This window comes from Aptenodytes patagonicus, chromosome 22 (genome assembly GCF_965638725.1).
Source record: "Aptenodytes patagonicus chromosome 22, bAptPat1.pri.cur, whole genome shotgun sequence".
NCBI classification, from domain to species: Eukaryota; Metazoa; Chordata; class Aves; order Sphenisciformes; family Spheniscidae; genus Aptenodytes; species Aptenodytes patagonicus.
Window position 1 is genome coordinate 6,087,615 of NC_134970.1, and position 12,529 is coordinate 6,100,143.

Consider the following 12,529-nt stretch of genomic DNA (forward strand, 5'->3'; position numbering starts at 1 on the left):
ACCTTTAGGGTGGTGGGGGGGGAAGAGTAGGCATTTAAATGCTACTGAAACACTGCTCCAACCTACAGAAAACCGATGCTTTGCATTACAAATTAAGACGAGGAGTGAGAGTGGACAGCGTTACATTGACGTTCTTATGGACTCCGCAGGAGAAGCGCCCGGCCTCTGGGATCGCAGGCAGGGACCAGATGGGGAGCTAGAAAAGAGTTCAAAAATCATGAAATATGACACCGTATCTTACTGGGTTCAAAAAATATGAAAGTCAGAGCATTACCGGGATGTTTCTCACTGTAAAAGGAAAAGCAAACCTTTCCTTTTTGCTCTGATTAGCACAGCTACACAGGGATCACGTTTCGTCACAAGAAACCGCAGCTGACCTAAGCGGGGATGTCGTAACTCCATGGAAAAATTGTTTCAGAAGTCTTAACTTCTCTTTTCCCAAATTAGCAGCAAGAAACCTACCTATCCCACAGCTCTGCCTGCACACCCTAGACACAAAGAGCAGCTAATCTGTTACAAAGCATTTGCTGCTTTTTGTCGTAGCGGCTTGCCCCACTTGATCGATGCACGCTCTGCAAGAATTCAGTGAAATCCTTGCTCTTCAACGCGTCCTTCAGCTAGCAACCCTTCCCTCCAGAAACCAGCCTGAGCCGGGAGGCACCGCAGCTCCCACAAACCCCCCCGGAGCTCACCCCAAACCACCTGAATAACACCCCAAACGCCTAAGGGAGAGCTGGGCACCATCAGACAGCGCTGAACTCCCTTCTGCTCAGAGGGTGGCAAGCCCTGTAGGAGTCCTACAGGCCAGATCCCTTTTCCCTCTGGAGGGGGAAGGGAGAGGGGAGGGAACCTGAGCAGCTTTCAAGCCATACTAGTGCTGGCCCTAGGAGAGCGGTGCATACAAAGGGGGGAAATTATCATCCAACCACTTCCCCTAAGGGAGCCAGAGGCTTTCCTGTAGCAGGAGATGGGAAGCCAAGCAACTCGGCCTGTCCGCGTGCTGGAAATTACAGGGAAGGGAGCAACAAGCAAGCTACCAAAACACAGCTAGACTGGGAATTACAGGTCTACGCCAACTACCCTCTGGATAAAATGTTTGCTTTTAAACCCATTACTTCTTAATTCACCCCACTTGGGAAACAAGGAAGGTAGGTCAAAGACTACCTACGTCTTCCAGACATTAGCATCCAATTCACTGCTTCAGAAGGTACGAGCAATCTTAAGTGTTTTTTTTGAAAGCCGTATCAAAACTGCATTAAACTGTACTTCAGGTGAGGAATTTTCCACCCCCTCAATTAAGGGGAAAAGCCCTACAGCATCTGAAAGTTTCTGAAAGAAACCAGGTCACTGCTGAAACAAATTCTTACTAGAGACACCGAAGAGATGCACCTGGAATATCCATTAGAGTACAAGCAAGGAAGACAAAAATTAACAGACTGACATGTTTCTGATTTCTAGCCTCTAGAGGAGAGCGTGCACAGCTTGTAACTACAGCAACAGCCCATATCGGCTTTAAAAATCTCAGCAGGGGTTTGGCAGAAACTTTGCCAGACCATTCCCGAGGCAGGATGATGCTGCAACCCTTGCTGAACTGCGAAATCCACGGGAATTTCTTAGGGTTTCCAATATCCCCTCTTAAACAGCTCGGGAATAACCCCAGACATTTCACTTGAAGAGCTTGAAGCTGCAGGGCTGAGTTACAGACCTGGGAAGACGACACGACCCTTTCGTGCTAAGGTGCAGCTATGAAGCGACACCGAAACGCCTGGCTGGGGTTACAGCCCACCTGCAAAACCCAAAACCCGAACAATCTTCCCTCTGACAGACTAAAAAGGGACCAAAGCAACGGCACGAGAAAGCTGTCAGGAGTCCAGACCCTAAAATATCAGGGAATCCATTGCGAGCATGGAGCAGGAGCTGTTCAGATCATCATAATCCCCGACGGGTATCTCCCTGATAAAGCAGATGTTTCCTTTTGTCAACATTTATTCAACATCCCACCCTAGCAAGTGAACACGAATACTTCCCCTTATACACAAACACGCTCCTAAGAGAGAGTTTTCCACAACCCTGCCCTCCTGTTTTGTATTCCACCTGGAAAGGCTCCTGGACACCCCGCACACCCTCCTGCAGCCCGTGTACCTGCGCGGCCGCATTTTGGGAAAGCTGAACTATCGGGTCCTCTTCCCCTTCGCCATTTCCATCCTCCTGGTTTCTCTCGTAGTGCATTCAAATCCCGACATCCCCACCTTCTCGCAGGTGTATTTCTAAGCAAGGGCAAGCTGCCATCCCTGCTAACATTCGCCCCATCTCCCCTTGTCAAGGTTGGTTTTTTTTATTTCAATGCGCCCCTGGAAAGCTCTTGGATATCACAAGGCCAAGAGGGGTTCAACAAACTAGAAAATCAAATGCAGCGAGAGTGCTGGGAATCAGGAAAAGGGGGAAAAAAACATGAGAGAAACGAGCGGTGTCGTACCACTGGGCCACAGAAGATACAGCTATTGTTAGAAAAGTCAACAGGAACCAGGACAGCTTAGGCTGACGCTTAGGCTTTAACTACACATCAGAAAAAGCAATATATACAAATAAAACAGGGCATATGGGCTGACTAAAGCTTAACTTTGGAGGTAAGAGGAGCCGATGCTACAGGACAAACCACTTGAAGTTGCCGCTGCCTCTGGACGAAATAAAAACGGAGGGTTGTTTTAAGGAATGCCATTTTGAAGACATAAGCAACATGAGCCCTAGGATCACTTCAACAGGCTTTCGAACGAAACGCAGCGTACTACCTGGCCTGCTGGCTTACCTGGGCTGCAGCTGACGCAATTTCTCCCCCCCTAGCAGGTACCTGGAAGATGCTCAGGAACAACAGCAGCCCCAGAGGAAGATTTCCCCACCACGGAGGCGAGCGATGCCAGAGCTGTGCCCAGCTGGCTCTGGCCAGCCCAGCCCGCGAACCGCCCTGCGGTACACGCCGAGGAGCGGCACGTTTCCACTTCGCTTTCACATGCTCACAACAGGTCGCAGGCACTTCGTGCTACATGCAATTGCATTTATTTTCCATATGAATCTAATAACGTCCCCATACGAACAAAATCTGGGAAAAAATTAGTCTTGCATCTATCATTCAGCCATTCAGTACGCCTTAAAATGTTGTTTAAGCCAGAAAAATTAAGACTTGAAACCATAATGGAAATGTCTCGGTGATGAACATTAACCCCGAGCACCCAAGCATTACGTTTTATAAGCCTTTTTCTTTTTGCCTTGAATCTTTATTAGGGCATTAGCCTTGTTTTATTTAAAGGCTTTGAACATGTAACGATTGCCTTAAAGCTTCTGCGGAGATTTTTTAAACAGGTGCCTTAGAAGAGAAAGCCTTCGAGCGCTTGGCCTGGTGACCGCCTCCATGCAGGGCAGCGCCGAGGCCAAAGCTCATCTATCAAACGAAGAGAGAGCGCCAAGCAGTCGGTGCCAGCACGGGGAGAGACCATCAACCGACTTCATCTGCAGCATTTAAAGCAGACGTCGTATACCACATCGCAGCCTAACGGCAGCAAGGGACTGGGAAACGCTGGGTTCAAAGCTCCAGCTCCACTTCGCACTGGAGTGCGGTTAAAAACATCCCGTGACCATTCAGAAGATTGAGATATCCCCGGGAATTCTGCACCAGTCCTGCCGACCACCGGGAAACACCGGGAAGGCCGAGCTAGCCGCCTGCTGACGCGCCGGCACCCACACACAGATCTGAGTGACCGTCGACGTCACTGAGAAATTGCTTAAGGAGTTGCAGAAATAGGCACTAAATCACGCAGTTACAAAATTAAAAGTAGTTAAGAAAGCTTTTCCTGACAAAATGAAAGATAGAAACTGGAAAAAGGAAAAAACAGGCTAGTCTTGGAAGGCAGGCAGATGGGGTTTTTTTTTCCCCCCTCCTTGCATGGCTGATGCACTAGATCTTAATGACCATGTAAACTTGCAGAGGCACGGCTAGGTAAGAGGACCACTGGTTTACAACCACTTGTGGCCATGAAGTGGACAGACTGCAACTGCTGATGTTCCTCCGTTAGTCATCCCTCAAGCACCTGCCTCGCTCTAAACCTGCAAGACAATAAATGTCAAAGAATTGACTCCACAAGCAAGTCTTTTGGTGAATGCAGGACGCTGGTCGTACAGGGGATGGTCTTCTGCGCTCAAAAACCAGCAAGGCTGGTGCGCAATAGTACTTGGGTGACAGCACAAAGTAACGGAACACCCTGAACTTTGGCAACGTCCCTTTTTACCTTTGATACAAAATAATTTCTTGCACAAAAAAAAAAAAACTATTTTCATCCACAGCCAGAATCAAATCAAAGTTCAAATCCGATTTAGGAGAGGGACGCTAACAACCGCGTTACCTAATCCCGACTCCGCAGCACAGCCACCACCAGCACGGGGAAGGGTTGTCACAACTGAAACTGCTCATAGCCACAAACCCAACCGTGTGAGAAAACATTTCCCTGGTGGGAACGAAAGGCTTCGTTCCCACCATGAAGAGGCCAACTGGCCCAGGGGTGATAATTGTAAATACCAGCTGTGCCCTTCTCCTCCGTGAAGCCAGCACCGTGGTAGGACGCCGGAACAACACGCGCCGTCACCGACGGCCTGTATCCTAAATGCTCAGCAAGGGACCCCCGAATTCCCCCCTCCCCAACCAGAGCGTTCAAATCCTTTCCGAAATCAGCTGCCAACGCCTTGTCCCCTTCAGCAAAAGGCCCCTTTGCTGCATTTTAAGCTACGCAGCGAAGAGCCAGCCCGGGACTTCTGGTTTGTGGTTGTTTTCGCAGCTCTTTGAACAACACTCCTGGGAGTGTTTTAAACTAATTGCGCCTGCTGTTGAGCGGCGTGGACTCGAGACACCCGCTGATACGCAACACGCTGCCGCGATGTGTCCTTTGGCTGAAGATCAAATGAACACACCTCTCCCGGCTGGGCCTCCCGGGCACCCCTTCCTCACCTACAGCTCCTTACGTTCAAGACCTACGTTTTTATGTTCAGACCTAAGTTTGAGCACGAGGAACAGCTTCCAGAGAATTGCTGCAGCACGTCACGAACGCAGCAAACGTCTTCCCTAACCTGTCGCGAGAGTCGTCCTGAAGGTGCACTCCACGGCAGCTTTTTTATCCTCCGAATGCCATGGAATAACGCAGTAATACCAATCGTTCTCGGGCAGGATTCACACAAGCGGATGCTCTCAAGAGACATGGGATAAAAAAGGCACCGTCTGGTCTGCTCAGATACTGGTATGGGTGGAAGACAACAGAGAAACAGCCAAGCAAGGCCTCTAAAATGGGAGTTATATCAGAAAGCAACAGATGACTTGGAAGGGGAGGGAACGGTGGGAAGAGAGGGGTTTGGAAAAGATTTTCACTAGCCTGGTCTCCCGAGTATCAAGTTTCTTCTTGTGATGTGCCTGTTTTTACAAAGTCAAACATCCACTGAATCTGATGCAGGGACAACAGCCTTGAGTTGTTAAAAACATTTATCAAAATAAGCAGCCGGGTGGGGAACAGACGGTTCGTTTCCCCCGCTGGGGGAAAAGCTCATTCCTCAAACAGGAGGGAGTTTGTGGTGGACGGAGACCCCAAAACACAGAACTACAGGAGGCCGAGCTCCACCGGCGCCTCCGCTCGCCCCAGAATTTAGATCCCGCTCGTTGTTTGTTTTTAAAGATAACCCAGCCAGTGCCACCCTGGTAACGAGAGAAGGTTAAACGAGGCAGAGAAGCGACCAAACACCAACTGAGAAAACATGAAATAAGAGACAGGCATCGGATCGCCCGTACCCGCGGGGGGAACAAAAGGTGACGGCACAGAGGCGTGGTATCACCCGAGTCTCGCCACCCAGTTTACGGAGAGCGGGCTAGAAAAATAATCAGCATCTGTCGGTCATTTCAGATGCAAACCCCGTTTAGGTCATTAAGAGACTGCTGTTCGAACCCACTGGCGTGAGGAGCAAGCGTCTTACGTATCCGCAGTGGGGAGCATCGCGCCTTTACAGCTATAGTTGCTCAAAACTTAAAAAAAAAAGCCACGTTCTAATTAAAAAAATTCCTCTTCACAGCACACTCTCCTCTTCCAAGAAAAGTTATTTCGATGCTCTGCCTCAGAATTTAATGAAACTTGAACCATGTCCAGAGGGCTCTTGGAGGATAGGATGAAATCCCAATTCCCCAGCCAGGCCCTCCATCTGTAGCTGAGCTGCGCGTTATAAATCGTCTGCGCTCAGCTCCCAGTGCTGGGCCCAAGCACGTTTGTCTGCCTGTCTCTACACAAGCACGGGATGTACACACAGCCCAGGCAGCGCCAGCCAGACAGAAGAAGTCCCATCCCGCAGCTGGCTAACGACATCGGACCCGACATCGTGCAGAAAACAGAAGTTTGCACCTACGCAGCAGCACCCGGCGTGGCAAGACCGCCTCATTTCCGAGCCGCAGTTGCCCTGATTAAATCACAGCTGACTCCTCAAAAAAAACTAGTGAGGTTCAGTCACTCTGAAGAATGATCGTTTTGTAGATGAGAAACATTTTGCCTGCCCTGCATCTGTTTTTGGTGGGCGAAGGGCAGAACTGAAGACCAAGCAGGAGGTACACGGAGATCCTCCGTCAGATCCTCAGGTGGGAAAACACGGCTGTAAGCTGCAGCTCCGACACCTGAAGACAGGGAAATACCAGCACCAAGACAGATACCACCTCCACCGCAGCAGAGGACAAGCGCATCGGGTCCTCCAAGAAGCTCACAGCATGGATGAGAAGCGTTGTGTCTTCGGAGAGGAGATCTGACCCGTTCTCAAATTGCTTCAAGCATTCTCCGCTGGGAATCGGTCACCAGATGGCTGGGACACTTCTGCACGAGGATCGGGACGTCTCGGACATCAAGAGCACCTTTCACAACCCGAGCCGGGAGGCAGGCACTGAACTGATCTCATCACAACTCCCACCGGTTGCCTCTCCAAGCTAACCGGATTGAGATATTTAATTTTTGTCTCATGAAAACGCAACTCGGGGCTGAGCCCGACCGCTGCACGTGCGAGAAAAATCTTCACGTGGCCACGAGTCACAAGGTACACCCCGTGTGCCTCAGAAAGCTCGCGGGAGGAAAGCTCCAGATAGCTCCAAGATCAGAGAGGACAACGGCTCCCTGCAGGTCCCCCAAGCAGGCTCCCTGCGTCAGCTCCAGCAGCCCCAGCTGGGGAGGATGCTCGGAGCAGCAGCCGGCGCTGCAGGGCCAGGACAACCCGAGCTGGAGACCTACGCTCAATCTCGGAGCTTCACGTCACCTTTCAGAGGACATTAAGCAGCTCTAGAGCCAAGGAGCGGCCAGGTCTGACGCCCTGATGGTCCCTCTCAAATAGGGACCCACAAGAAAGCTGCTGTGCTACTAGAAGAGCTACTTCTAGTTAACGATATTATAAATAGCAGCATCAGCTTCGCCCTGATTTGCATCCCTAGAAGGCTCTTCTCTATGTTTTACCAAAACGTAACCAAATGTTGTTAAGCACCAGTGCCGAGGAAACTTTGGTGAATTGGGGGGGGGGGGGGGGGGGAGGGAGAATAAGTTGGAAAAAAAAAATCGGTCTCAGAAAAAAGCCGAGGCCTCCAGGAGCAGCAGAGCTTGCAGTTTGCGTGGTCAGCTATGTAGATGAAGGCTATTTTAGAACAAACTTATGCTTTTAACTATTTTTGCATGAATTAGCAGGACCTCTTCAACATAATTACACTATCTAAACCCAGCAAAATTGCAACAGACTGAATAACGGTGTGTTTTAGGCACAAACAGTTCAATGCTGGCTGCACCCGCGCAGCCGGAGCCACAGAAACGCCATTTGCACAGGCCAGTCCCGGCGGAGAAGCAAAACTGGCTGGATTTGGCAACGGGACAACTTTGCGCATCCAGCAACGAGCTTTGTCACTCCGTGTCACGCAAACGCCCCCCGAGACACAGCCCGACGTGCCAGACCTTCTGAAAGGCGCTGGCGAGCGGAGCTAAGGATGCAGGCTAGCACCTGAACTAACCAGGAAGGGTTCCTGCGCCCTCCTCCATTTTGGCTGCTCATCCCAACTGGAAAAATCCCACAGGTTTCTACGTCAGCAAAATCGCATGTCTGTGCCTGCAGAGTAGCATTTTCCTGGAGGCAAATTAAGAGAAGAGAGGCAGTGTTTAGCACGGGGATTTGAGCGAGGGCTCCCAGGCTGTTCCCAGCCTCCCAGGAGCGCTGGCTTTTGTTGCGGAAAGCATTTACCTGCTGCTGCAGGCTGGTGCGCGCAGTCACCCAAAGCGTACCCAGCGCCGGCTCAAGAGGAGCCACCGACAGCATTCGCACACGGAACAATTGCCAGGGGTTGGCATGACCTTGGGTCGGTTGCTATTCAATGCTCAGGTTTACTTTTGTTTTGTTAAAAAAAAAAAACAAAAAACAAAAAACCAACACAACCCAAAAGCTCAGGAGTTGCTCAACATGCAGAGTTGTGAAAGGGCAACATTATGAAGTGACTTAAAATCCCCGCGGAGAAGCTGCCACGCAAACAGCTCCAGGATTACCTTTACCCCCAACGACCCCGCGGTTATCAAGCTACTGAGACCGCCTCCGCCAGCATCCGAACCACCTCCTGGATGCAAGGTGCCGCAATAATCACGCCAAAGAAGCTCCTGGAAGAAGGGAGTGCACAGCTGAAATCCTCTCTCCTTCCTCCTCTGCCCAAGAAAAGAGGATGCTTATGGAAGAGGGGAGGAAGTCAAACGCACCAAAACTCTCCTGATTTTGGGTCGGCCGCTAACTCGCCGAGCTCTCCTGCCACCCAGGCTGGGTTAACAGCAGGGCTGGGAAAGAACAACCGCCCTTTGTACGAGCACGAGCCTCTTCTTAACCTACATAATTCCGCAAAGCCCAAACTAGGGCAGTTATTTTAACAGCACTGGGGAAGAGCGTACCGACTCCAAACTCCATCTATAAAGAAATACGCTTCTTCTAAACTTCACTGCATCAGCAGTACTGCAAGAGGCTCTCTCCAGTTACATAAACCACCGCATGATCTCTTACAACCAGTTAATGATATGAGACGCTACGTATCCTAGACATTTTAATACTATGTTATGAAAAAGAAAAAAAAATGCTTGCTCAAACAATGGAAAAAAACCTCATGAACTTTTCCATCAGCTTCTTGATGCCTTACTGAAAGGACGTTTGTTCCCACTGCAGATATTTTTCTTCTGGCAATTAACTGTTCTGCTTTACCTGCACATTAACAGGGCTGCATGCGGGGCGAGCACATTTCAGCACTCCCTTTGATCACCGGGAGCCGTTACACTAACTTTTAAAACTAGAAAACTGTGACATTTGAGAGAGAGATTGCAGGTTATGGCCAGGTGCAAACCTGATCCGAGATAGGTTTTGTTTTGTTTTTTTTAAATGCGTGTAGATACAGATCACTACTCCAGTGTCACGCCGTGCGCGAGTCCAATTATTCCAGAAGAGCTCCTCCAGAGTAACGACGGGCACATGCCCTTACCTGAAGACGCGCTCAGAAGCACAACAATCAGGTATTTTGCTGCCATCCAAAGTCAACTGAAGTCCAAAAGGCAGCTACTGCTTGTACTTTCAAAAGCCTCACCTGGTCTCTAGTGCTTTGAAACCGATTATTGTACCACCTTTTGGGTACTCCCTCCGCTCCGTCATTTGCTGACGAGGTCAGACAGCCTTGGCCCCGAAGCCCTCGGTGTCTTTTCAATATTGCCACAAAGAATATGAGACCGCAAAGAAAAAAACCTGACGTACAAAAATGCGAAGGGAGAATTATTCCACCCAGAGAATTTGCAAGTGTTGCTCACTCACACCAAAACAGACCCCTGGAGAATAAAGGATTATCTTGACACACAGCCAAGAAATCTTCTGCATAAGCACAAGATCACAAACCTCAGAGCACCTCCTGCAAGGGTACAAGTAAAAACAGGCTAAATGGGAAAAAAAAAAAAAAGCATTCTTGGGACAAGGATCACTTGGAAAGCAGAATTGTTCGTTAACACAGCCTGTTCTAACAGGAGACACTCAACACCGCTGTTCTGGTCCTCACGAACTCAGTCTCCCCAAGACGGAAAACCTCAGTGTAACAACAAAAATAAACCAAACCCAACCCAGACGTTAGACGAGGAAGACCTACACGACCAGACGGTCCACCTGCCACCCCACACGGCGCTGCTGGTCTTTTGCCTCCTCTGCACTCGAGCCAGTTATCACCCACAAGAACTTCTAAACACGGCTACCAAACTGTGGACCAAATACAGCAAAAGTTCTCTGCTGAGGAGAACCTGTAGTTCTTCTAAAGAGAAATATTCCATCCAGCTCTTCTCAAAACCCACGAATGCCATTTTAGCTGGAAAAAACAAAAACACAGAGAAGTGACCCTCCCTTTCTCAGCTGTCTGCACACACAGAGACTGCACCGGGGCAGCGACGACGACGCTGCCGGTTTCACACTCCTGCAAGCTCTGCAGAACCAGCTCGGCTACGGCAGAGTACGCCGAACTGAAACCATCTTCCGCGCAAAGTCAGATCCTATCAGAGGATCTGTGGCAGCACGAGGCACAGAGAACCCGGCGTGATTACCATACCCCTGCCAGGGCAGCTCACACGCCAACGTGGGCACTTCTAGTCTGAGAAACACGGGTGCCCGGGGGCCATTTTCACCTGACTACCTGATGAAAGGATTTAATTCCACTACCCCATCCGGAGCAAAAAGCTTCACAGCCAAGCCCCAACGACAGACTCTCTGTATCCAACCAAGAGTACGAGTGCTCCCTTCCTTCTCTGTCCCACAAACCCGAAGATGAAAGGACGCCTACGCCAGCCCAACGAGCACCTTCTGCTCCCGGAGCCCCAGCCCAAAGCCACCGGGGAGGGACCGTCCCCCGGGAGCAGCCAGGAGGGAGCACTGGTAACATCCAGGCTAGAAACAGAGGAGTTATTTCATCGGGCAGTGGCTGGCTAGGAAAAAGCCCCACCCCAGGACAGCAGCACACTCCCCTCGCCCCCCCCCCCGTGAGGGCAGGACGGGCATCTCCTCCTCCCTCGCCCCGGGGAGGGGATCGGGGACCCAAGGTGGGGTGAGGGGACAGGACCACGCCTGGGGTTGGGGACCTCGTGGAGAGCCGAGCCCTCCTCAGCGACACAAAGGCAGAGCTGCCACTCTAAACGGCCTTGTCCCAGACCCACCCTGGACCCTCCAAGTCCCTCCCCACAGCTCCCCCAGGTCTCCTGTTGGGATCCTGTCCCAGCCCTTCATCTTCCTCACACCTCCCCAGCCCCCCCAGGGATCCCTCGGGGCCCTCAGGACCCTCCCCAGCCCCCGCCCCCCCCCCCATCCCTCTCCCCACCACTCGCCCTCAAAAGATCTTTCAACCTCGTGGACCCCCTCCTCATTCCCCTCCTCTCCTCAAATACCCCCTCGGACCCCCCTAAAGCCCTCCTGAGCCCTGGAAAGCCCCAGGCCCCCTTCCCAGGGGCTCCTTCACCCTCTCCAAGCCCCAGAAGCCTCACAAAGCCCTCAGCCCTCCCGGCGCCTGTCCGCGCCGCTCCCTCAGCCCCCTCAAACCCCTGCGGGCCCCGGGCCCCCAGCCCTCTCCCACCTCCTCCCTGAGCCCCTCAGGCCCCTTCCTGAGCCCGGGAGACTCACGAACCCCCTCGCTAAAGCTCCCTGCGGCCCCTCAAGCCCCCTCCTCGGTGCACAGACCCCGCGGCACTGTAGACCCCAACCTCCGCCGTCTTCCCCCCCCAAGCCCCCTCCTAAGGCCCGGAGACCCTCCTCCCCCCCTCCGGAGACCCTCCCCAGAGCCCTCTCGCCCCCCAACACCCTCCCCTGAGGTACTTTACCGCCCCGAGCTCCCTCCCCCCCCCCCCCCCGAAGCCGCCCCCGGCCCCTCCTCACCGAGCAGCAGCAGCTTCACCTCCTTGGCCGCCTTCTCGCCGTCCTCCCGCAGGTTGCGGTCGATCATCTTACTCCGCTCCACCGCCGCCTTGTCCTCGGCGCTCAGCGTACAACCCATGGCGGCGGCGGTGGCGGCCCAGCCGCCGGGAACCGGGAGCGGGGAAGGGAGCGGGGCCGGTGCGGGGCTGCGCCTCTCTCCTGCCTCGGCCCGGGCGGCTCCCTGAGGCGGCGCCGGATATCCGGTCACCCCGGCCGCGGGGCACGACGGGAAGTGCAGTCCTCGCGCGGCACGCCGGGAGGCGGAGGCGGGGCTTCCGCCTCGGTAGAGCGGGGCGTGACGGGAGCGAGGCGGGGACCGCCCTGCTTCCGCCTCGGTGGAGCGGGGCGGGGGGGGGGGGGGATGGGAGGTGGGCGGGGCGCCTCGCTTCCGCCTCGGTGGAGCGGGGCATGATGGGAGCTGTAGTCCTCGGAGCGGGGTCGGGGTCGCGGGGGGGGGGCCGCGGCTGCCCAGACCCGGCCCCGCAACCGCCCCAGCCCTCCCCAGGGCCCGGCCCGGCCCCGCAACCGCCCTTTC

At 52.9% G+C, this 12,529-nt stretch overlaps 1 protein-coding gene across 1 annotated transcript in view; it reads right to left on the bottom strand.

The window, feature by feature from the left end:
* The window catches only part of GNAI3 (G protein subunit alpha i3), a 32,877-nt gene extending 20,694 nt beyond the window's left edge, over nt 1–12,183 (bottom strand). The window contains exon 1 of the mRNA XM_076358292.1: nt 11,956–12,183. Coding sequence (XP_076214407.1) covers nt 11,956–12,073 — 118 coding nt within the window. The 5' untranslated portion in view covers nt 12,074–12,183. The remainder of the gene's footprint in view (nt 1–11,955) is intronic.
* Between the last annotated feature and the right edge of the window lie 346 nt (nt 12,184–12,529).